The sequence below is a fragment of the Guillardia theta genome, assembly GCF_000315625.1.
Source record: "Guillardia theta CCMP2712 unplaced genomic scaffold GUITHscaffold_85, whole genome shotgun sequence".
Lineage (NCBI taxonomy): Eukaryota > Cryptophyceae > Pyrenomonadales > Geminigeraceae > Guillardia > Guillardia theta.
Window position 1 is genome coordinate 74114 of NW_005434589.1, and position 23411 is coordinate 97524.

At 51.5% G+C, this 23411-nt stretch overlaps 8 protein-coding genes across 8 annotated transcripts; 5 read left to right on the forward strand and 3 right to left on the reverse strand.

The window, feature by feature from the left end:
* Positions 1-2435: 2435 nt before the first annotated feature.
* On the forward strand, positions 2436-3228 carry GUITHDRAFT_61596 (hypothetical protein; the record flags this gene model as incomplete). The annotated part of the gene is made up of 2 exons (XM_005825257.1): positions 2436-2804; positions 2863-3228. Coding segments are annotated over 2 exons (735 nt in total), but the record flags the coding sequence as incomplete, so codon positions are not given.
* A 1315-nt stretch (positions 3229-4543) lies between these two features.
* GUITHDRAFT_115482 (hypothetical protein) lies at positions 4544-9231 on the forward strand (the record flags this gene model as incomplete). Its single annotated transcript, XM_005825258.1, has 20 exons — positions 4544-4583; positions 4733-5385; positions 5430-5623; positions 5671-6127; positions 6175-6234; positions 6279-6320; positions 6365-6976; positions 7082-7159; positions 7202-7232; positions 7282-7410; positions 7465-7824; positions 7871-7938; positions 7994-8041; positions 8099-8252; positions 8307-8329; positions 8373-8508; positions 8553-8590; positions 8640-8852; positions 9029-9117; positions 9165-9231. 20 exons carry the CDS (start codon positions 4544-4546, stop codon positions 9229-9231), a joined length of 3492 nt encoding a protein of 1163 aa, XP_005825315.1.
* A 1753-nt stretch (positions 9232-10984) lies between these two features.
* On the reverse strand, positions 10985-12345 carry FEN1 (flap endonuclease 1; the record flags this gene model as incomplete). Its single annotated transcript, XM_005825259.1, has 2 exons — positions 10985-12270; positions 12324-12345. The coding sequence occupies 2 exons, from the start codon at positions 12343-12345 to the stop codon at positions 10985-10987; spliced, it is 1308 nt and encodes a 435-aa protein (XP_005825316.1).
* Positions 12346-13038: 693 nt separating this feature from the next.
* Positions 13039-14150, forward strand: GUITHDRAFT_144277 (hypothetical protein; the record flags this gene model as incomplete). The annotated part of the gene is made up of 7 exons (XM_005825260.1): positions 13039-13078; positions 13197-13318; positions 13368-13475; positions 13537-13697; positions 13745-13871; positions 13925-14051; positions 14092-14150. 7 exons carry the CDS (start codon positions 13039-13041, stop codon positions 14148-14150), a joined length of 744 nt encoding a protein of 247 aa, XP_005825317.1.
* A 193-nt stretch (positions 14151-14343) lies between these two features.
* GUITHDRAFT_154727 (translation initiation factor 2B, alpha subunit) lies at positions 14344-16261 on the reverse strand. Its single transcript, XM_005825261.1, has 14 exons — positions 16203-16261; positions 15763-15877; positions 15665-15708; positions 15509-15615; positions 15372-15452; positions 15239-15321; positions 15169-15196; positions 15018-15106; positions 14894-14971; positions 14784-14822; positions 14657-14728; positions 14576-14608; positions 14502-14530; positions 14344-14458 (listed from the first exon to the last, which is right to left on the reverse strand). Exons 1-14 carry the CDS (start codon positions 16238-16240, stop codon positions 14371-14373), a joined length of 924 nt encoding a protein of 307 aa, XP_005825318.1. The 5' UTR covers positions 16241-16261; the 3' UTR covers positions 14344-14370.
* A 666-nt stretch (positions 16262-16927) lies between these two features.
* Positions 16928-18578, forward strand: GUITHDRAFT_115485 (hypothetical protein; the record flags this gene model as incomplete). The annotated part of the gene is made up of 12 exons (XM_005825262.1): positions 16928-16954; positions 17002-17080; positions 17339-17407; positions 17455-17510; positions 17756-17844; positions 17900-17968; positions 18028-18072; positions 18122-18185; positions 18234-18274; positions 18320-18383; positions 18438-18491; positions 18543-18578. 12 exons carry the CDS (start codon positions 16928-16930, stop codon positions 18576-18578), a joined length of 693 nt encoding a protein of 230 aa, XP_005825319.1.
* A 736-nt stretch (positions 18579-19314) lies between these two features.
* GUITHDRAFT_115486 (hypothetical protein) lies at positions 19315-20991 on the forward strand (the record flags this gene model as incomplete). Its single annotated transcript, XM_005825263.1, has 2 exons — positions 19315-19944; positions 19996-20991. 2 exons carry the CDS (start codon positions 19315-19317, stop codon positions 20989-20991), a joined length of 1626 nt encoding a protein of 541 aa, XP_005825320.1.
* A 929-nt stretch (positions 20992-21920) lies between these two features.
* Positions 21921-22892, reverse strand: GUITHDRAFT_77282 (hypothetical protein; the record flags this gene model as incomplete). The annotated part of the gene is made up of 3 exons (XM_005825264.1): positions 21921-22190; positions 22237-22288; positions 22345-22892. 3 exons carry the CDS (start codon positions 22890-22892, stop codon positions 21921-21923), a joined length of 870 nt encoding a protein of 289 aa, XP_005825321.1.
* Positions 22893-23411: the final 519 nt, after the last annotated feature.

Here is a 23411-nt window from a genome sequence, read left to right on the forward strand (position 1 = left end):
AGCGTTCAATCCTCACAGGCAAGAACGATCGAGAACTACACGGGAGAGTCTGGAGCCGCTTGCTTCAGGGAGGTGTTCCACACGCTGTGGGAGGAGGGGGAGGCCAAGGAGGTTCTGAACAGCCAGCACTACTGGTTGTCGTGGGTCGAGTTCTTGAGAGGAGACGCGTTGAGAGGAGAAGAGGCGCAGCCCGAGGAGGCAGCGAGCACCGAGCATGCCGGGAGCTCTTCGTTCCTCAGGGCAACACGGTGGGGCCGCTTCGACAGGCTGCGGGGGATGTTCGTGTGGAACAGAAGGCTGAGCGAGGAGTTTCTCAAGGCAGATCTCAAGGTGTGGGAAGGAGAGTTCATCAAGGTGACAGGCGGAGTTGACAAGCCCCTGCTGTCCTCCGATGTCAGGAGGTTCATCAAAGCGGTCATGGTCGATTATCCTCATCGGATCACCAACTACAACTGTGAGGAGTTTGTTCTGCTCTTCGCCAAGGACAACGTCACAGACCCCAAGATACAGTGGCAGGAGGTCATCAAGGTGTGTTCAAACCTGTAACTGTTGTTCGCACTCTGTTTCTTCCAGTCACATGTTTTCATCATATTTCTCCCTTTACCTCCTGACTTCTCGCAGGTCGTCCGAGAGTCCAAGAGCTGCGTGGATCGCAACGACATCTTCATCCGCACCGCCATCAACCCCTACACGCCCTCCTTCGCTCTCTGGAACCTCCTCATGCGCCTCGTCGCCCTCTACGAGTTCATCGCCGTCCCTGTCCGGATCGGCTTCGAGCCCTGGCCGGGCATGCTTGCGCCCGAGGCTCTCAGCACAGACCTCCTTGCTGACTGCTTCGTGATGACGCACATGATAGTCAACCTCAACACCGCCTACAAGAACAGCCGGTCCCAGTGGGTCACCAGTCGGCGGAAGATCTTCCGCAAGGCTGACTTCACCTGCATGTTTGCTGCCTTCCCTCTCGACTGGTTCGCCTACGTCTGCGGAGCCTCAGAGCACCTTTGCTCCTGGCTGCGCATCAACAAGATGTTTCTCGTGTTCTCAAGAGTCTTCGACACCTACGACAAGACCTTTGCCATCAAGACCAAGTGCACCAGCGACCTCCTCTGCAAGCTCGCTCGCATCATTCTTGCTACATGCCACGTTCTCGCGTGCGTTTGGTTCTTCATCGGTGAGAACTATCGCTACTGGTTCCCCAATGCAGCCATTAGTTGGTACTGGGTCGATCCCGCCTATCAGAACATGACATTTGTGCGTCAACACTTCTACGGCATGTCGCCGGACTCGAGCACGTGGCAGCGATACGTCATCTCCTTCTACTGGGTGTGCGCGACCTTAAGTATGAACGGGATGATAGGAGATCTCATACCCCAGAACATCGTCGAGATTGTCTTCACCATCGTACTCATGTGCCTTAACATGACTCTGTTCCGCATTCTTGTCGGCGAAGTGTCGACGATCGTGATGAAGGAGGACCAGGACGTCGTGAAGCGACGTGAGAACCTCGAAACAATCAGCTCCTTCCTCTCCAACGAAAAGTTCACCGCCCAGCTCAAAGAGGAGATACAGCGTCACTTCAGCACCATGGAGATCGGAGTGTCGCAGGACCAGGCAGTCCTGCTGCGGGACCTGAACCACAACCTCCGTGTCGAGGTAGCAAAGCATCTGTACAAGGAGTACATCGAGACCATCCCGCTCTTCGACGGCTGCAGCGAGAACCTCCTCGACGGCACCTGTATCCTCCTGCACGAGATGCACTACTACCCTGAAGAGTACCTCTTCAACGTCTCCGAAGGTGAACCCCTGTCGCTGCTCCTTGACCCTCCTGACTTTCCCTCTTAGTCTGCACGGAGATGTTCTTTGTTGTCTCGGGGGTGGTGGAGGAGATCGACCTGCAGGCGGATGGCACCGAGCAGGTTCAGTCCCTCCGACGAGCCTACCAGTCTGTCGGCGATCTACCATTCTTCTTCGGCATCCGCCACTTCCTCAGCGGCAGAGCCTCCCATGATGGCGCTGTTTGCATGCGGCTGGATCGGCAGGGGTTCTTCGAAATGCTCAAGAACTTCCCCAAGGACGAGGAGGTGATCGCACAGAACGCGTTCAAGAGCTTCGACGTAGTTGCCAAGTCCAAGACAGGAGGGAGCAGCAGGCACTCGAGCTCCAAGAGGAGCGCAAACTCGTCGGTAAGGAGCTCCAACTCCACGTCCCGCAGGAGGAGGAGGAAGAACGCGCGAGCCAAGGACGAGACTCAGTCGGCGCACGCGCAGTCGAGGGGGTCGGAGACGATGCCGTCGGCGAGTGTGGAGAACTCCTCGCAGGAGGAGAACTCGGACGAGGAGGACACGGCAGACAACAAGATCGAGAAGCTGAAGGATCAGAGGAAGCGAGACAGGCTCAACCTCCTCCTCGACGCTGCCTTCCTGGGCGATGTCCCCAAAGTCAAGACGATCCTCGCCAGCGGCGACATCAGCATCCTCGATCACGATCAGAACAAGCGAACAGCTCTCCACGTCGCCGCGAGCGAAGGGCACCACGAGCTCGTCCACCTGCTGCTCGAGCTGCGCGCAGATGCTAACGCCAAAGACAAGTTTGAAAACACGCCGGTCAACGATGCCGTGAGAACCAAACACGACAAGGTCATCGACGTGATTCGGTCGCACATGAAGAGCATCAGGTACAGCCTGCCTGGCAGTCAAGTTGGCGTCGAGCTCTGCGAAGCTGCGGCGACAGGGAACCTCGAGCAGATCACCCGCCTGCTCAACAATGGCGTCAACGTCAACGAGGCGGACTACGATGGCCGCACAGTGAGTCAACTTTGATCATCTCCAATGCAACTGACTGATGGTCCTTCTTGTCCTCCAGGCCCTGCACCTCGCGTGCTGTGAAGGTCATCTGCATGCCGTAGAGAGTCTGCTCAAGGCTCAAGCCAACGTGCACTGTCAAGATCGGTTCACCGGCACGGCCCTGGAAGACTCAGTTCGCCATCACTTCAACAACAGGACCTCTACCCAGATCCAGGAGCTGCTGCGCAAGCACGGCGCTTCTCTCGAGCACAAGATGCAGGAGTATGCAGCAAAGATGTGCTTCTACGCGAGCCAAGGCATGCTGGACAACATCAAGATCCTCGTTGAGAACGGCATCGCAGTCAACGTGGGCGACTACGACAGCCGCACGCCTCTGCATCTCGCAGCCTCGACGGGCTGGACGTCAGTGGTGGAGTACCTAGTGAGGCGGGAGGAGATCAAGATCAACCAGACGGACAGGTTCGGCTCCACCGCCCTCGACGACGCAATGCGCCACGGAAAGAAGAGCGTCGCAGCCATGCTGGAGGAGTTCGGGGGGCTGAGCAAAGACAACCCCAAGTTCCAGTCAGTGAAGGCAGCGATGCGAGACGTGGAGGAAGAGCATAAGGAGAAGCTCGCGCTCAAGGAGAAGATCTCGGTACTGGTGCAGAACAGCCCGGAGACAACGGCCCTGCGCTGGGTGAGGGACGTCCTGCAGCACAAGATCACGAGCTCCAGCAACGAGATCGAGCCTCTCGTGCGGCGCATCATATGGGTCGTGAGAGGGCTGCAGTCCAGGGCGACCATGGACGATGGTCACTTTGTGATCTCCTGCTCTGAAGCCATGTGCGAGCGAGCGATCAGCCTCTGCGATGAGCTGAAAGCGGCGCTGGGCTCGACCCGGTCGTCTCTGTTGGAGGAGGACAACTCCCTTGGGCCCATCCACTGCAAGCTGTGGACGTCTTACAACCAGACGTACAAGACACGGGCGGAGGAGATGAAAAGAACTCTGTGCCAGTTTGCCAAAGTAGCTCGGGTGATCAGAAAGACTGCAAAGGAGATCACAAAGGCGTTGCGGCGAGCGGTACAAAACTCGTCGCACTGAGTGGTGCTGGATGGTGCAGACAAGAGAAGGAGGGAGGAAAGCGAGCTTGTTAAATATACACAGTAAACCTAAAGTAAAGTAAGCTTCAAGTGAAGGACAAACTATCCATCTTCATTCTCTTTGTTTTCGTGCTATCCATAAATCAACCAGTTCACCTGATACGATCTGTTATCGCTTTTCTCGAAGTCGCTAATGGGACTCAAAGCATCTTCCTATGCTGATCCCCTCCTCTCTCCTCCTACATCACGGCTCGTGTCTCCTTGTTGAAGTTCTTACCCACATTCTCGATACTCCCCTAGCGCCTATTCTCAACCATTTTCTGCACGTTCCAAACGCCTCCTCCTTTCAGAGAGTCAAGAGGAGAATGACAAGAGGAGAAGGACATAGGTTACTGATCACCGAAACCGATTTGTTTGATGCTGCTGGATGCTGTCACCCGAACCTTCCCGATCGATCCTCCCCTCCTAATCTACTCTCTTTCTCCTCCTTCTCCCACTCCCCTCCCCCCTCCTCCTCCTCCTCTTCCACTTCGTCCGCCCATGCTGCTTGTAGAGAGCATCCTTGACATGATCTTGCCCGATTAAACCACCCCTACCCCTCTGACAAGGCTTATAGCAGCCCACCCCTTTGACTTCTTCCCACCCGCGTCCATGGAATGGTTACTATCGACCAGACGCGGACGTTCGTTCGGCGAGGTGAAGAGAGGAGGACGAGAAGGTGAGCACGAAGAGCAGGAGCAGGAGCAGGAGCAGGAGCAGGAGCAGGAGCAGGAGCAGGAGCAGGAGCAGGAGCAGGAGCAGGAGCAGCAGAATTAAGTTATTTGATCGCGTCTCACTTTGTGCAGATGTCGAGAGTCTGTTCCTCCGAAGCCACTTGGACACCCTTGAAGCCACTGATGACGGATTGGACGGAGAAATCACCGAGTTTGCCGACCTTGAGACCTTGATCGACCGAAAGTTGCTGCAAATCGCTTCTTCATGTCAGGAGGAGGAGGAGGAGGAGAAAGTCGGCACCAATGAGCTCTACATTCACTCGACGGTGTACGGGGGTTCTCTCAGGACGAGCCACCGGGGCTCCGTGCTTGAGAGCCATGACGACTTCGTATCGGCCAAGGTGAAGAGCAGCGTCTCTCAGGGCTCGTGGATGTATGAAGTCACTCTGCACACCGGCGGGCTCTCTCAGATCGGCTGGGCAACCTCCCGGTGCAGGTTCACGAGCATGATAGGGGTGGGAGACACGCAGGGGTCCATAGCCTATGATGGGCATCGGACGTTCCGATGGAACAACAAGAGTTTCGCTCAGTACGGACTGCCGTGGGCGTGCGGGGACGTCGTAGGATGCTGCATCGACCTGGACGCAGGTGTCGCATCCTTCACGCTCAACGGGGTGAATCTGGGAACCGCCTTCACCTCTCTGAGGAGGACGTGCTACAGTCCTGCCGTGAGTGTCGCGTACGGGGAGAAGATCAGCGTCAACTTGGGGTCTAGCCCCTTCCAGGTCCAGGGAGATTGTGTGGCAGATCCTGACTGACTCGTCGGCAGTTCCCTCAGGCTGGCTTCAGGGCTCTCTGCAGGCAGCCGAGGACAAGTCTGCAGCAGCAGCACGACTACATCTGGCGGTCAAGCATGAAGTTCGCGCTCAGGAGCATGAACCCGGCTTCCTGCTTCACTAGCGCGCAAGAGGCCTGTGCGACCTTGTACGAGGATGCATCGGACGATGTTGAGGACTCGTCTAGGTCAGTATGGAGGGAGTCTTGTGCCTGCAGTGCTGAGGCTGGAGCAGGAGCAGGAGGCTGTGGAGGGCTGGCTCCTCCCCTTCGGACATGTCGGTGCTCTTCATGCACTTGCTCCTCTCCAAGATCTTCAGCGGGAAGCTCGACTCACATCACATCACCTTCAGCGTCAGGAGATACTTGTTCAAGCACCTCGTTGCCCTCTGCGCAAGGGAGCCCAACGGGCTTGGCGCTGCGGCCTACGTGATAGGGTTGATGTCTGTCCTGCTCTCTCCGCAGGACTCTAGAGTCCTCTGGCCTTCCTTGCTGGAAGTTTGCGCAGAGCAGGCAAGATACAGCTCCTTGCGCTGGGGTACAGCTGGGGGGGTTCAGGGTGACAGACCGCTGGAGGTGACGGAGGCACAGACATGCGAGTTCAGTCTTGCTATCTTGTACATCCTCCTCAGGAACAGGATTACCCGGGAGGTCCTGATGGGTCACGTCGAGAGTCTTTGTGCCAACCTTGAGGTGGCAGCGAGCGAACGCGTTGACGTGCAGCTGACGTGCCGGGGCAGGACGCGATGTCGTACCGAGAATTCTCTGAGACGTCGCTGGAGCACCTTCCGCCCAGCAAGGTCTGCGCCAGCAGCACCACACGGCTCTTGACGCTCTCTCGCAGATTCTCTTTCAACTGATGACCGACGAGGTTCACAAACTCGAGGTTTCTGGTACCAACCTCTTGCTGCCATGACGCTTCCCTTGCAGGTCACATGGAAGGAGATCTTTGAGCTGATACCGCAAAGCATCCGATCCCGTTGGATGCTGTCCCTTGTTGCCAGGAACAGACAAGCTGAGGCCTCCGTGGTTCCGCCAGGAGTCACGAGGACGTTCCTGTCGGTCAACACGTTCTTCATCTTTCTTGCAAGGTCTCTAGACCAGCTCGACCAGACCAGTTGGACAGACAAGCTGTACCGGCTGGTGAACTTCTCTGACAAGAACGCGTTTTACCTGTATGGAAACATTCATGTTGATGTCTCGCTCTTGGGAGGGACAGTGCAGTATGTCACTAGAACTTACGGATCGAACGATGACGTTGACGTGGAAGAAGACGAGGTTGTGTTAGAGTTTCGCCGCGTGCTGCTCTACTTTATGTTTCGGATTCAAAGCAAACTCCAGCAGGCGCTATGTTCACATCCTTTGTTCTGCGGCTCTGACGTTGGCGTCATCAACCCTGTCTTCATGGAGGCCCAGGATCAAGACACTATGAACCACAAGAAGAGTATCGTGTGTTGTACCACTACCTTCTCTCCTCGGAACAGTCTGCTCATCTTGCGATTTTTCAACCTTCTGATCGATGCGCTGAACTCGCTCATTCAGGTGATGACAAAAAGTTGCCCAAGCTCCCCCTGCCTCTTCCTTCTGTGACTTGTGTTCTCCATCGCTTCCCTTCCCCTTCCCATCACCATCCGACTGCGATCGCAGACTCGTCGTTCATCGCTCTACTTCGTTCCTGAGGGCCTCCTGCTTGCTACTCTCAGCCTGATGATTGCTCTTGCCAAGGTATCTTGTTGTCGACACGCTCAGGACCTGACAAGATTTCAGGTCCAGGGAAAGCAGTTCTTCAAACGTCAAGGTGGCTGCCTGTTTGCAAGGCTAGCTAACCGCTCTAACTCTTGGTGAAGGAGGAGCAGTTGAGACGGTCATCAGAATTCTAGTCGAGTGCATCAGTGATAGAATGATCATCAACCCCGATGTCAAGGCAAGCATCTTGGCCGCCATGTCTTTAGTGATGAAACATTCGGCTGATCTCGGTACTGTTCTCGCCTCTTCCCCTGATGCTCTCTTGACCGCGTCTTGGGCATCAGAACTCTTCCAGACGGACATGGACGGGCGGGCCGAGTGCCCAGGGGAGAAGTCGAGGACTTCACTCAAGTTCGAGCTGTTCCGATCGCTGCTAGAGTCCTTTGACGACAAGAACTGGGTGCCAACGCTGAGAATCTTGCGGGAGGTATGGGAGGGAACTGCGATGAGTCAGCGGTTGAAGACTTCTTCCTTTGCGAACCATCACGACAAGAGCACGACATTGGGGTTCGGCCATGACAGCTGCAGCTCCCTAACAAGGTCGTTCGTTCACGTGGCCTCAAAGGCGGATCATCTGGAGACCTGGCAAAACGTGATCGATCGAATTGTGACGAAGTTGAATTGGTCAATCTCAGAAGCGACTGGTAGGTTGACTGGTCAGATTTGCGCCTTGTCACGCTGTCGCTGCAGGAACGGTGAACGAGATTAGGAACAGCAACGCGAGAATGCTTCTTCAATCGTCATACATTGAACCTGAGGTAGAGGCTGTCCTACCTCTTGCCTTCCCCTCCCTTCCCTTGATGCTGTTGGCAGAATCGTGTCCTAGAGGCTCTTGAAATTCAGAACTTGACGCTGCAAAAAGTGAGATGGAGTGATGACGCAGCAGGAGTTGTCTTGCTGAATTTGGGTTCTACTCAGATGAGGAAAATAGAGGTCATGTCAGAGCTGTCGAGAGATCTCCTTTTAGCGCTTGAATTCTCTTGCAACTTCTTCCCGCATGTGGTTTCCAGTCTATCCGATGTCATGCTTCAGAGGGTTGTAGATAGTCTTTTGCATTTCCTTTCATTTGTAGGTGAGTCCATTCCACCGATGAGGGATTTTTTACTGACAAGTATGAATGCTTCAGATAACGAGTGTACAATGTTTCAGGTCTGAAAGTTACAAACCTCTTTCTTTCGAGTTTTGATTGCAGATGCAGTCTCTTAACAACGTCCCGGTCTTGCAAGAAAGAGACTTCAAGTCTCTGAGACAAAGCGACTTCCTTCTTCCCGTGTTGGGTTCGATTTCAGCTTTACTCTTCAATCAAACTACGTTCAAGTCCTCTCAAGGTGAGGAGCTTCATCATCGTGCTGTACTGAAAGTCGTCCGCAAGTCCTTGACTTGGACTCTGTCTCTCAACGCAACCTGCTGGTACGTTTCTCATCTTTCTCGCTCTTCTTCCTCAATGATCCATTCTCAGGCCATCGTGACATCTGCAGCGTTTGTTTCTTCAAGATTCGACAGGTTGTGCAAACTTTCGTGGATCAAAGAAGACAAGTCCATCCTGGGTATCGCCCGGCACAAGCATGTCGCTTACAGCAAGCAAGCTGTCGCCTACGTCGGGGACCTCAGCAAGATCATTCAGGACACTCTTTGTCGAGGCTCTAAAACATCCTCCATCGTTCACGTCGAGGTTTCAAGATCTGCTCTTGAAACACAAGTGATTCTGCTCTCAGGATGATGCCGATATTCCCGAGAGGTTTCTTGACCCCTTGACCTTCTCTCTCATGCGAGATCCTGTCACACTGCCGGCGTCAGGACAGGAAGGAAGTATGTACGTGTTTGCTGCCCCTGACCTCCTTCCTGCAGACTGTGGATCGTCGAACGATCCTCCAGCACCTTCACGTCTCTGGTGCCCTTGATGATCCCTTCAGCAGAACTCCGTTGAACGAGAGCATGTTAGCCCTTTCTCCTCTAGCTGGCAAGAGATTTACTGTGGACTCAGGCTGGTCCCCAACGAGTCGTTGAGGAAGGAGATCGAGAGCTGGCTGATGTCGCACGGGCGACGTTGATCGTTGCTGTTCCATCTCAACCTTCAGATTGGCGAACGAGTCAGGATGCTGAGAGCAAGGAGAGCTGGTAAGAGGGCACGTTCATGGATGGTCGAAGCAGCTCCTGTTAATGTGGCCCCGAGGCAGTTGAAGCAACAGCTGTCGATGCCAGTGGAGGCAGGGAAGGTTGTGTTGAGACTGTACGGACAGTCTTGGCAGTATGACTTTCCCAGCTCTATCAGGACAAGTCAGTGCTGTAAAGTTGACAAAAACACACAAATGACCTGATTGGAATGTTCCCAGCTCACAGGGCAGACATGGTTCGAATCCCGTGCTGCTATATGTACCTCTGCGGCACAGTTTGAGGCACAAGCTTGCACTAGAAGCTCCTTCCTGCTCTGAGCGTGACCAGAGATGGCAAGAAACATGCGACTTCACCATGCTCGTGCTGTACCCAGGGGGACAAAACTGGCAGAGGCCACTTCCTCTGGTCTCCTGCGAGGTAGTTAGAACCTCCTTGCTCTCTTTGCGCTTGCCTTGTAAGTTCCACGTGGGCATGGCATGCAGGGAGCAGGCAGTTTCTCGCCGCACGTCAGCTTCCCGCCCGCCACCAAGAATCCGCAGAAGCCCGCCTCACATTCACATCTCCCCGTTGACGCACATCTTGCAAACAAATGACCTTGTGCCTCCCCTCTGACTCTTCACCTTGAGTTCTCATACGTAGCTTCCTTGTATCTGCAATTCCACCTAGACATTGAGTCATTCTCCTCCTTGCCATCTCGAGCGTCGGTTACTCCTTCAGCGAGCAGTTGGATGGGTTCAGATCGTATGCTGCTATACAGCATGTCGCCGAGCAGCTTGAGCCGCAGCTGAGGCATTGGAGAGTCATTGCAATCGTATCCATGATGGCCAAACCTTGAGGAACAACCGCAACGTCCATCGCATGACACGATCTTCTGTCCCGACGGCCCTGAGCACTCTGATGTGCAGTGAGACGAGATTGTGCTGAAACATGAAAGTTCGTCACATGTCACTCGTGGAACAACCAGAACAACCTCACACAAATAGCGTCTGCCATTCTCATAGCATCGGCACATCGAGGGACAACGAAGACCCCGTCGGGCTCGAATGAGCATGAGGAGACATCAGGAGCAAGACCTCGGGCAACTGGCCTCTCTGCCAGGAGAGCAGCATACCACAACCACATGCGTATTCCCTTCATCCTCCACATTTCTCATGCGGCAGCCTCAACTTTGACCTCAGGCGCTCGGAGACCGTAGGAGTGTCACAAGGGCAAGTACTTGGTGGGCAACCAGGTAGAGAAGATAGCGAGGAAGGGGAGCGAGGGAGATAGGGAGCAGGCGGAACAGATCAGCAGGGGAGGGGAAGGAGCAGGGGAGGGGAAGGAGCAGGGGAGGGGAAGGAGCAGGGGAGGGGAAGGAGCAGGAGAGGGGAAGGAGCAGGGGAGGGGAAGGAGCAGGAGAGGGGAAGGAGCAGGGGAGGGGAAGGAGCAGTAGCCTGGAGCAGTAGGAAAGCAGGAGGGCAAGGAGGTCCGACCGCTTTATTTTTGCGAGTCGTAAAAGGACCACTAAATAGGTGTTGTATTCGAGGCTTATTAGCTTGTGCTGGAGTTTGATTGACTGCATACGGATACATTTGCAAAGATAGAGAGGTTAGTAGGTATGATGCCATTCCGAAGATGTTTGTGAGGGAATGAGGGTTACAGTTGTTTGCGGTCGAGCTAACGGATGAGATACCAGAACATGTAGAGGAATTACTTGCTGGCTGACGCCTTGCGCCCTCTGCTTCTCTTCGCTGGTTTCTGGTCTGCAGCTGATGTGCTTGACAAGCCTCTCTTAAGATCTTCTCGATCTGCAGGCAGAGACTCGTTGGTTGCAGCGAAGGTCGAGTTGAGCAGCGTCGAAGCCTGAGGTGTAGTCTTCTTGGGGCTGAAGAACATATCGAGCTTGCCTTGGGGCTTCACCATCTTGGCTTTCTTGATCGCTTCAAGCCCTCCTCTCACTCTCTTCTCGCTGAAACCTTTCTCCTTCACAAGAAACTCTATCAAGCCCTCTTCGTCGGGTTCGGCATTCCAATCTATGCTGAGATTTCCCATGTCGACTACCTCAGGTGTAGTCAGCAGCTGTCGGATCTCATCGATGGGGAAGGGGTCAGGGACCACGAACTTGCTCGTGTTCAAACTCTCGATGAAGCTCTCGATATTTCCATGCTTGCGTATCCCGTGTAAGGCTGACTTCGGCCCGATCCCTTTGATAGTCTCAGAAAAGTCACATCCGCACAAGATGCAAAAATCTACAAATTGCGTCATATTGAGGCCCAAACTGCTGAGAACCTGGTCTAGATGATACTCAAGAACAGGTAATTTCCTCGCTTCCGACATGGTGAGCCTTCGCACGAGGATCGGAGAGCCGCAGCATAGCGCATCCATGTCCTCAGTCGCTGATGCATAGACCAACCCATTCTTAGCCAGAGCTGCACATTGAGCTTCGGCTTCTGAAGGTGCGTCAACCGTCGGAACTCCTAGCAGTCTCAGGAGCCGTTTACACTCTTCAGCATGCTGTTTGGTGACACGAGTTGTTCGTTTCGCAAACTTGTTCATCTCCTCAACATTCCCTTCTTCAGTGGCTTCTTGCAGCCTCTTGGCGCCCTCGTCCCTCCGGAGGTTTCGAGATGCGATTTCACCGGACTTCAACGATGGCGGCTTTCCATCGAACACGTAGAGAGGACGGATACCTGCCTTGACCATGGCTATGGTTCTCCAGAAGAATCCTTGAAGATGACTTGTCTCTTCCCCGCTGGCTGATGTTAGAGGCTGAGCTACACCATTCTCACCAGTTGAACGAACTGCAATGAGAAACTGATACATCGCCATGCTCGCGTCTATGGCGAGCTTCTTTCCTTGGAAATCTTGAAGAGAACGCTCCTTGAGACATCCTGGCGCCTCCTTGGCAAGGAAAGGACCAAGGCCATGGATCCCACCATCTGATGACTTGAGACAAGAAAGAAAGGTAGTGAAGAAGAAGAAGTAGTATACCAATGCTTGTCGATGAGACATGAGAAGTGAAGGTCTAGTTACGGTAGACAAGAAGCACCGTCATCATCGACTCCAAGCATTCTTCCCATCCAGCTCAAGTTCCCCTATTCGCACAACACGCCCCATATTCAAACTTTTGAAACTACTAGTGACCTGGACTTCTGAGGGCCGACTCGGAGTCCGATCCGGGCCGCAGGGCGGCCGGGCCCGGGGCCGGGCCGAACCGTTCACTGAAGCCTGCCAACACTGTCACGGTGACACGTGGGCTCGTGACTGACCAACACAGACTTGTCCGGCGGAAATTCCCAGTCCCCGGAGCTGCTGACTTAGGGTGAACTTAGCGGCGGCCCCCAGGCTCGTTGGCCCAATGGGCCCGGGCCGGGCCTCTGAGTCCGATCTCACTGAGTCACCGGGCCTTGAAGGCCCTGGCCGCGCAGCAACGGACGGCGGCGCCGGGGCCGGGGCCTTTTGCCATGATTGAACTTTAGAAGGTTATGAGCCTCATAGCAGTCTCCTGTACGGTACTTGAGGTGTCATCCGGCAACTGAAGCCAGACCGTTCGAGGTTGGGTGGCCCGGGGGGTCGATGGGATCATGATGAAGGGGTGGGGGTAGTTAGACCAGGGTCAGGAAGGGAGCGTATCAGGTAGAAATGGGGGTAGTCGAGGTCAATATGAAAAATTGATGACGGGGTCATGGGTGGTGAATATAGCACTGTACCTCCTCCCTGTAACGAGGGCCCGGTGGGTGGTGGTGAAAGGGTGAAGGTCGATCATGGCGGTGGCGGCGAGACGGTTGACATTGCGAGGAGGAGGTGAGGGAGGCGTTGATGATGGATATGGATCGAGCTCCTGTCAGTGTCATGCTTCCAGACATGTTGATGGAAACAGAGATGTTGATGTGTGTCTCTGCCACAAGAGGACAAGTAACAGGTCTTGCAGTCCTCCTCGTCTTGATTGGCATGGCTGAGTCGTACATGACAAATTATGTCTGCAACACTTCATATGAGCTGGTCGAGAAGCAAAATCTGTCACGAACAGCGGAACCTGGCAAGGTCCTAAAAGATTTCTTCTCGTTGTCTGTTTCTTACATCCAGTTGTAAGGTTGAATTTTTCTGCAAAGACTATGTGAATTATACTGCGGTCTGTGATACGGGGATCGATCCAAATCTCGGTTTCAATCCCAGTTGCAACAACACCTTTGCCATACAGGTACTTGCTGATGTCGTTGTTCGAGACCTGCTGAGTGCTGATTGAATGTACTCTTATCAAGGTGTTTGCAAACCTTCAGCGAGCCCTCAGCGTCTACAGCTGCAGGGAGTATAGTCGTATCTGGACATGCGACAATTGTCGATCAATTGAAACAATCAATGTCAAGCACGTTGACACTTCTGCAGGTTCTGCTGCATACAAGCGATGGCTCTGTGCCTCAATGTAAGTTTTCAGTTCACCTCCTGTCTTGCCTTTGATTGCCGAAATAGTTATCGCAAATGTGCTTGGGAGGATCCCTCCCTTCCCGGCCACCAGTGTCCTACCAACTTCACCAGGACTAACTATCAAGCAATTCCGGACTGTGTTGTTAAAACATGCCAAGATGTCTGCTACGATGTGAGTTGATGCAAGTCGTGAACTTATTGCGCGATAACGTGCTGAGGATCCAGGTTGTGAGAAAATGCCCTGTAAACCTGGGCTTTCAATGTCCTCCCGTCAACGACATTCGAGAATACGATGTTTCTAATTGTGAGATTGTCATTCAGTTTAACCAGAAGCAGTTTGATAGCGCTGCAGGTAACAACCTTGAAAGACCTTCGACTTCACTTTCAAGCAGAAAAAAACGCGGCTCGATATGGGTATCATAAATTTTGCCCACTTTCAATGTCGAACTGAGGACGATTTGTTGCGCAGGTGGCCACGTTGCTTCTTGTGATGTCACAGATGCTCTCCACGTCCTTTACATCATGAGGCATCCTCAATCCGATTGGTTTCTCAGGCTCAGGAAAGTGACAGAAATCCTTGCTTTCCAAGGCAACAAACTCTGAACTGTAAATTTACATGCTTTTCAATACTATCACACTTATGGTGCCGCTTCTTTTGCCTTCATTTTATTCTAATAGTAAAGCTTGATCAATTCATCGGAGACAGCTGAGGGTGTCAGAACTCCAATGTCAGTTAGCAGTAATGTTATGTGCGATGGCCTGTTAGATGGTCAGGTACGATGTAAGCTGCGGATTTCCTCACGGTGTAAAATCAGACGGTGGCTGACGAATCTGAAACCGTGCTCAATGACAACGCACTCGACATCGACTCAGTACCTTGATTCCTTGCTCCACTCTTGGAGTTGGTTCCTGTAACAGTATCATCAGCGCCTTCATGCCTGTCAGAGGAACGTCCACCTTCTCCGCATCAGGCAAATCCGTTGGGCTCAACGGATAGAGACGACAAAACTTATAGCTTTCTGATGCGACCTGGGGATGGAGCGTCAAATAGAGCTGTAAAACGAGCAACCGCGATCCATCTTACACAGAATGGTTTCTTCGCTTCCTTTGCTATCGCAGCAACCTATAACATAGCAATCAAACATGAGCAGAGAGCGGACAAAAAGTTCCGCGCGGACAAGAAGCAGGCACAACCTGAAAAGTTCCAATCTTGTTGATAATGCCACCCGATTCGCATACTCCAGCAGCGCCCGTTAATACCATATCCACCTCCTGCAACAACGTCATGATGAATTCAAGTTGTGACTTGCGAGCTCACTTGGATCACGTAACCAACTGCCGTGTCCAGGATCATATCGACGGGGATCCCTGCTTCTTGCAGCGTGCTGGCAGTCTTGAAGCCTACGCATTCAACCATAGATGAGCGTCGTAGCAGGTGGAGTGAGTGCCATCGACACATCTACCATCGCATTCTGGTTGCCCCTGAGTTACAATCACCTACTCACGTGTCACTTACAGCAGGCAAAGTAAGAGGGTGACCTTGAATCTCACACCGGATTTCGCAGCATGTTGCAAGCAACCGCAAACAACATTGGAGTAGCCATGCACCAAGATTGCCATTCCTGACGCAATAAATCACGATATCCAATGCCTCAAGAACAGTATAATCTACCATCTCGAATGAACGGCCTGGCATTCTCCGCAATAACAGCACGAGACACATCTGCTTGTTCAGCAAATCGCATACCTCGTTCTGACACGAATGTCCGCGTTCAGTCAAACAGTCCACATAAATCATCACAGCCCGACCTATGAGCCTCTGCTTGCAGGCTTCGAAGTCTCCAATATCGAGTGCTGTGCGTGTAACGTGCCGAGCGAAGAGCTCGCATGCAGCTGTCAACTGAATCACTTTGGACCTGATGCCTTGGAGTCAACGGCGAGGTGCGTGCTCAACGCTTGAACCACCTTTGTCCCTCAAACTTCATTTCCTGCAGTTGCTCTTGCGCAGCCTGCGAGATAGCACACCAAATGAACGATACAATGAGGCAAGTCCGAAAGAACACCTTTAGCAGGATTTCTAACTCCATAATCGTTGAAGCTCCACTGTTCTTGATCATGGTTGTTAGGGCGTGAATGGCTGCTACTGCAATGGCCCCTTTCTCGTTCTTTTCCATCCATCTGCCAAAAAACATCGATTTTCACTCTTTTTGCCACAGCAAACACAATCATGTCGGTTTCTTCATCAAGAACTGTGAAAACCATCCATATCTGAGACATTCAATGCCGGTGTACACCAACATCACCATCAACAAGCACCCACTCCTCCACGTGCAAAGAAACCATCTGTAAATCGGTGCAGTCCAATCACAAAGGCACAACTTCGGTAGAGTGATATGGAGAGGTAGGATGCAAAAGACAATCAAGAACGAGCAAGACACAGACATCCCAGACGAGTTCCTCCTCCTCCTCCTCGTTCTCCTCCTCCTCCTCCTCCTCCACTCACTCCTTGAAGTTCCTGACCACCTCAGCCTCCTCCGCCATATTCGCTGACGCACGCTGTCCGTTACAAATAGCTTTTGTGTAACAGAAATTCATAATCCGCCTGCGACTACCCCTGTTTGGATGTGAGTCGAGGGGTGGGTGCAGTGAGTGCGGGAATCAGAATGCAGGTAACAAAGCGTCTCATGTGGGAAGGGAGCGAGAAGGGAAGAGAGGAGGAGAGGAGGAGAGGAGGAGAGGAGGAGAGGAGGAGAGGGAACGAGGGGTTTCTCGGGACATCGCTGGGAAGAACAACCGCGCTCGATAACTTGTTATCCTTCAATCGATTGATTGTGAACTCGGACTGAAATCCTCGGGAAACTCACCCGAAGGCTCGTGCGGAGGGTCGAAACCTGATCCACGGAGATCGATGTTGAGGAAGGACTCATTCATGGTTTTCAACTTCAGGACAACAGCGGCACGGGCAAGAAGAGGAAACGGCAGCAGACGTCTGACGGGAACACGGCATCTTCTAGCCCTAAAAGGTCGAATTGAGGATTGGGGATCGATCGATTTTGAGACTCTTTCAGCCCTAGGAAGGAAAGAAAGCTAGACGAGAAGGGAAGAAATCTGCCACGAAGAGTTTCGAAAAATCCTACATTCCTTGAAGTAATTAGACATTGGGATCTCTCCTCTATTCGCGCCAAGGTGATTCCTCCATTGCCCAGGAACACCGAGAGAGATATCTGCATGCAGCAGACGAGGGTTCATCAAGAGGTAAACTGCATGTCTTAGCTTACCTCTCATCACTTCTCAACGTACAGGAAGGAAGAAGAAGTTTATCTATGGAAATTATGATTCCTACTATTCTTATCGAAACCCTGGTGCCTCAGAAGACCCTCGGTTGAAAGTAAGCACAAGTCTTGTGCAACATAGCCTTTTTACCTGTGCATCACAAGACTCTGGATAAACGATGGTTCCAAGGCAAGAGAGTCCTAGATATTGGTTGCAACAGGTCTATCTCGAATCATTTCCCACCTTCGACTGACAATAAGAATCTGTTTGTTTCAGTGGTGCAATCACAATCGTGAGTGTTTTTCTTGCTTTATTTTCTTTTTGGTTGGTTCCCTGTGTTGAGGTTTTCTTTCTTTGCCATGCCAGGAAATCGCTGCAACATTTTCTCCTCGGCACATCATGGGGGTCGACATAGATCCTTCGTTGGTTCAAAAGGTAGCTTGCTACTGTTGTTGACTCGTTGTTGACGGAATGAATGCCAGGCAAGGGTGAACTTGAAGTGGTCTGCGGTCAAAAGATCGGTGATGACCAGCATCCAGTAAGTGTGAAATGTCAACTGACAACAGCCCAATGGCTTTCAGGAAGAGTCGTCAAAGATTGAAAATGATGATGATCAGCACAGGCCTGAAACAGAGAGTGCAAATGTAAAGCAGGAAAACACCGCTGCTGATCAAAGCAAGCAGCCGAACCAGATATTTCGACCCTTGTCTGTGCAATCACACAAAGTAAACGCCCATCAGTGGTTTCTATAGTCAGTTCATGACATGCTGAATGATTTGGCAGGGATCCGATGTGCGTGCGAATCGTGGGCCAGTCACGAACAACCTCCCGGATTCAGACACTCATCCGTTTGAGTTTCCGTACAATTGTAGGTAATTGAAACGGTATTCAGAGTGGTTCTTCCGTGTTCTCTGACAGTTTCATCAGCTTTCGAAAGGAAGACTACACCGAAGATGATGATTATGACTGCATCTATGATACAATAATCTGTCTGAGGTATTTATCGTACATCACTGATTGTGCGTCAAGTATTGCTAAGTGGTCTACTTGGATAGTGTGACAAAGTGGATACATTTTAATCATGGGGATGGAGGCATTAAGTATACTCTCTTGATGCTTCTCGATTAGATCGTCATGACGACGTGTTAGGCGCCTCTTTGACAAAGTCTACAAGTCTCTAGCGCCTGGAGGATGTTTTGTCTTGGAAATCCAGGTGAGAATGCAGTCTAAGTTAAGATTTGGTTGACAAGATTGCCTTCAGGAATGGTCATCGTACAAGAAGAAAAAGAGCCTTACAGAATCGTGATGCCGTTGCTTGTCTTGATACAACCTCTCAGTTTGAATCAGATTCAAGAAGAATGTGGCAGCAATCACACTCCGTCCTGAACACTTTCAGGAGTATCTTGTCAAGGTTCGTGTGTACTGGAAAAAACTTTGCTCACATCACGTCTAAAACTTCATGCAGAACGTCGGATTTGCGAGTGTAAAGACGCTGCGAGTGCCGGCAGGAGCTAGCGAGGTGAGTGATTTCTACTGCTACTGTTGTGTTGCTCGGTGACCAGTCTCTCAGGGCTTCCATCGGCCGCTCTTGGCGTTCTTTAAATGACACTTGCTGTCTCTGGGGGATACTTTTGCTTTGTCGGAGTCAAATAAAGGAATTCATCACACAGCTTCGGTATCGTCCTAGTGTTCATCCCTGGTGTATTGGTTTCCTTTACAAGAGCTGAAGTGCCTTGCTGCACCTCTAATGAGCTTGAGCCGTTCCCATGTCGATCCTGACGATGCTCGGCGAACCATGGTGAAGTTGAGCTACGCAGACGTAGCCTGATGTTGATTTCTCATTACGAGTATGCTGCTAGTTATCAACTTTGACAGGTTACCCCTACTTGCGACTACCCCCCGCCACCTAAATTTTACCTCCAAGTACCCACCCTTTTTCCCAAGCAAACGGTAGTTCATTACTACCCCTCACCCTCCCACAATTCTCCCGCCCAGGTGTCTCCCTTCCCCATGCACATGGTCCTTCTGTGCCGCCGGGCTCTCTGCCATGCCTGAGCCAGCGCTCGCGGCTTGGAAGGAAGCGGCAGAGAAGCAGGAGGATACGGGAAGCTGCCTGCTGCAGTCCTCGTATCCCCGTGGGGGTAGAGACAGGCAAACAAGGATATTGGCATAGAGAGCCGGAGAGACAAGCAGGCAGGCAGCGACAGGGGTGGAAGAGAAAGAAAGTCAGGATGCGAAACGACATGGAAAAAGAGATGATGATGGCGATGTATTACTGTCAACACTTGTAGGGACAAGTTTGAGTTGTTTTGTTACCGTCCGTTCAGTTATCAAGCTCAATCATGAGCGCGAGCTCTTCCTTCCGTTCTGCAGACATCTCAAGTGCTGAGACTTTGCAGGCTAGCTATGATTCTAATGGAAATCAGATTCTCGGGGATCAAGGAAACATCACGACCTCGATGCTCGTCCTGAGCATGTCAGTAGACTCAGACCTCAGGGTCAGAAGGCTTTCAGTCACCAACTCTTCGTCTCGTTCTTCGACACATCTACAACATCTACACGTTGAAGATAACATAGTGGCCGTAGATGGCATTCTTGTCAGAGGCCTGCAAGCTGGAGAGCTGGAGCAACGGCTGAGCAAATCGTCTGTGATCCTACGAGTTGTACGAGGGCAGATATCAGTGTATGTCTCTTGTAACCTGAAGAGAATCCCTTTGTCATCTGAAGCGCAGCAGACGAGTCATGCACAGGGATCTCAGGTTGCAGGGATAGGGATCACTCTGCAGAGAAATGCCGCCAACAACGAAGTGCAGATCTCGCACGTCCATCCAGGTGGACCAGCAAGCAAGATCGCAGACATCGAGGTCGGAGATCGCGTCTTGGCTGTGGGGGCGCACAAGGTGGACGACCTTGAGATCGAGGAGATACGTCAACTCATCATCGGCCCTGAGGGGACTGAGATCGACCTCAAGGTGAGCCTTTGAATCGTGTGACAGCTCCACTTAACTTCTGCCGCCTGTCAGCTCGAGCGACAACCGCCGCCGCCCAGACAGGTCAAGTACAAGTTTCGTGTCAAGATTAGGCGGGGGCTCGTTTTCAGTCAGGATTCAACTGCGCAACAAACTTCACCACGTCTCCCGTCGACAATTGATTTGACTGATCAAGAAGAGTCCAACGGAGAGTCTCGCAGGAATATAATTTTGCAATACATCGTGATGTTTCACGATGGCAGCCTTTCACAGCAACGAATTTCTATGCAAAAACAAAATCCGTATACTCCAAATCGCAAATCTCCAACCAAGAGGATCAGAAACAAGGCAGAAAAGGGGAAGAATACTTCTGATTTCTTGCCATCGGAACCGGTTCGTTTCTACACGACAAACAGCAGAGAATCATCAAGAGAGCCATCCATGGATCAAGGGTCGAGAAACGAGCATGAAACATCCTCGAAAGGTCTTGCTTCTGAATGGGACACGATTTTTGCCGACATGGAGCCAGAATCTCTGAACTTGTCATCTTCTATGCAATCAACGTCTTCCCTTCAACATTCTGAAGAAATTTTCTGGCCTCATGGCAGATCTGTTTTATTTGCTGATAGGAGACTCGATCCCGGCATCTACGACTCAGAAGATGATTGTGATCAGGAAGACATGCCAGCAATAGAAGAATCCTTGGACCTTCAATGGGTTCAAGTCGATCAAGATTCGAGCAGGGCAGAAGAGGCCTGTAACTTGCCTTTGACTTCCACTCATACTGTCCAAGAAGATGTGTCACTTTTCTTCCCGTCATTTGCAACAGGTGATCCACTTTCCACTCAAGATTTTGGGATCGAAAGAAGCAACTTAGATGACAACGACGCGATCAGCTTCGTCCCAAGAGAACCCGAACTCTACCATGGGCAAACTGACGAAACTCTCGAGAAAGTCACGGAACTTCTTGAGAGGATGCAAGCAAAGTTTCAAGATATCGACAATCTGACTCGAAGGGTGAAGGGGACATCTTCCTCCTTGCCGATGTAGATTCGTCACCTGTCTAGCTTCTCTTCAACTAGACTTAGCAGTGCCATTCAATGTCAAAGATTATTTTATATTGGAAAGGAGAAAGAGATCGAAAGTAGGGAAAGAGGTTCGGATTTTCTCTGATTCATGTATGATTCTGAGTAAAGGGAAGTATTCTACATCGTTGCGGGGGCACAAGACGAATTTAAACAGAAGAATCGGACCACGACGAATCGCCCTCGTTGCCTTCATTTTGCTTCACGTTGCTTATCAAAGGTAATTGAATTTCAAAAAAAGGACGGTTGTAACTATTTGCCAAGCATTACATCACATCATCATAGTTTTTTCACATCACTCACTCGCTTGCTTGTTGCTCGTCTTGGTCATGCTCATGATGAGAGAAAGATCCATGGATTGCTCTTGCTACGGTTCCAAAAACAAGAAAGAGAATGGAGCAATCTGACCAAACAGACATTAGCTTTGAATATCAACTGAGCGACTGTATCACCAAAAGCAGTCTTCGCACGTGAGAGAATCAAATTTCGCAGAGGCGCACGACCGACATAAATGCGATAGTCTATCACAGCTTCGGTGAAGGCCTCTAGATCATGCTGTCTCAAACTCAGCAGCACGTCGGCTTGCTCTGCCACTACTTACCCCCATCACAGTGTCGTAACCTACATCTGGAAGAGTAGAACTCGTGGGGATGACTTGGTTACCCGTACAAAATGGCTCTAAATTCAATCCTGCCGTAAAACATAAGATTTTCGTCAGACTGCACTGTCAAGCATCGACCTTCTGGAATATGAGCGCCTAGCAAAGGATCGCAGATGGAATCGAGAAGATGAGAAATCCAACCAGGCATAGCAAATCGCGGCGTCGGAATCAAGAATTGTCCTCGAATGTCGTACTGCGACATTCTCAGGCAAGCCTCAACATGATGTCTACTTTCATACTTGCGTGACCAACGGCGATGTTGCAGCAAAGAGCGGGGTGAGGGCTCCGCTTGCTTTGGAACGGTAGAAAGGGATTGCAAAAAAATTGATCAGCTTCCCTGCAGCCCCGAAGAAAGGAGGAAAGTATTCGCCTGCAACGCGTGAGTCTCTGAGACTCTCGAATGTCAGACATGGACTACCTTCATGCCGAAACAAGTCAGATCTGATCACTCCTGGATGAACGCAATTAACGTAAACATTCTCATACATGAGATCGCGGCATAACTGTGCCGAATGAGTTTAGTAGAGTCCACGATTTCAATCTCCTCACTTTTCTTGTGTACAGCATGAGAGCCAACTTGCTATGACCGTACCATCCCCATCTATCCCTCAGGCTGGTTCCAAGTGAGTCACACATCACCAAAGTACATGGGTGAACCTTTGATAGTTGGATGGATCATTGATTGTCGTCATGTTCAAGATGACCCCCTGCTTGGGCGCCCATCTGTGTGCTACAGAACCAACATTGACAACTCTTGATGGAAAATCTGCTGAAGCGGAGCCACGTATTTTCGGAAGCAACAGTGAAGTAAGAAGGTATGGGCCAACGAAGTTCACTTGAAATGTCTGTTCGATCCCGTCCACCGTCAGTGCATGAGGGGCCAGCATGATGCCAGCATTGTTGATGAGAAGATTGAGCGGCCTCAGTTTCATGGAATATCTTCTCACAAAATTGCAAACTGAGTCTAGGCTTGACAAGTCCAGCTCCATGAATTCAATCCTAGCGTGACTCCCAACGTCTGAGATGATATCATTCACAGCAGAAATCCCTCTCTGCCTGTTTCTGCAGGCAAGTATCACATGCCAACCTTTTGCTGCAAGGATCCGCGACATCTCATACCCTATCCCTGTGTTCGCTCCTGTTATTATGGCGTAGCGTGGGGGTTCATTCCAGACATCTGCAATGTCCTCCTCTTTGAATTCCATCTCGGGGAAACCAGTCCTGCTGGTCCCATAAACTCTTTTCGAGGAGTTTGACATTGCTGATACAAAAGTGGGTATCATCAGTGAAAGACCAAGAAACGCGTACAAGATTTCTCTTCTCGTGAACGGATAAAGAAGAAGCTTCACGCGGCCCGGTTCACCATCGTCCTGCCTCCAACGCCAGTCCCTCCAGTCCGATCCACCACTTCCATTTCTTCCATCCCCGCTGTGAGAGCGTAGACTCACACCATAAGCGGTCACTCTATACCTTCTCATGTGCTTTGCAGCCATCGGTAGCAGAACATGTTTGTGGCGCAACAGCTGCGTTCCTTGGTTCCCTCGACTTGGCATCACAAAAGAGTGAAACCCAAGGCATATCTCAAGAAGAGAGGAGAGGATGAAAACTCTGACTAGCATCGCGTTGCTCCGCATCTTCACAAGAAACGTCTGCATGCCTCGCTCTTCAGCCCCATCCCATCGCTCATTATATTATTGCCTCACCGGCCGCAACTGATCGCGACT

Bases quoted from the DNA above. Each gene is read 5' to 3' on its own strand.
- GUITHDRAFT_154727 (XM_005825261.1), bottom strand. From the start codon at position 16,240: ATGGCGGAGGAGGCTGAGGTGGTCAGGAACTTCAAGGA. The intron at 14,823-14,893 runs GTTGTGCCTGCT...GCTATGTTATAG, and splicing joins ACAAGATTGGAACTTTTCAG to GTTGCTGCGATAGCAAAGGA. The intron at 14,609-14,656 runs GTGGACGTTCCT...ATACTGTTACAG, and splicing joins ATTTGCCTGATGCGGAGAAG to GAACCAACTCCAAGAGTGGA.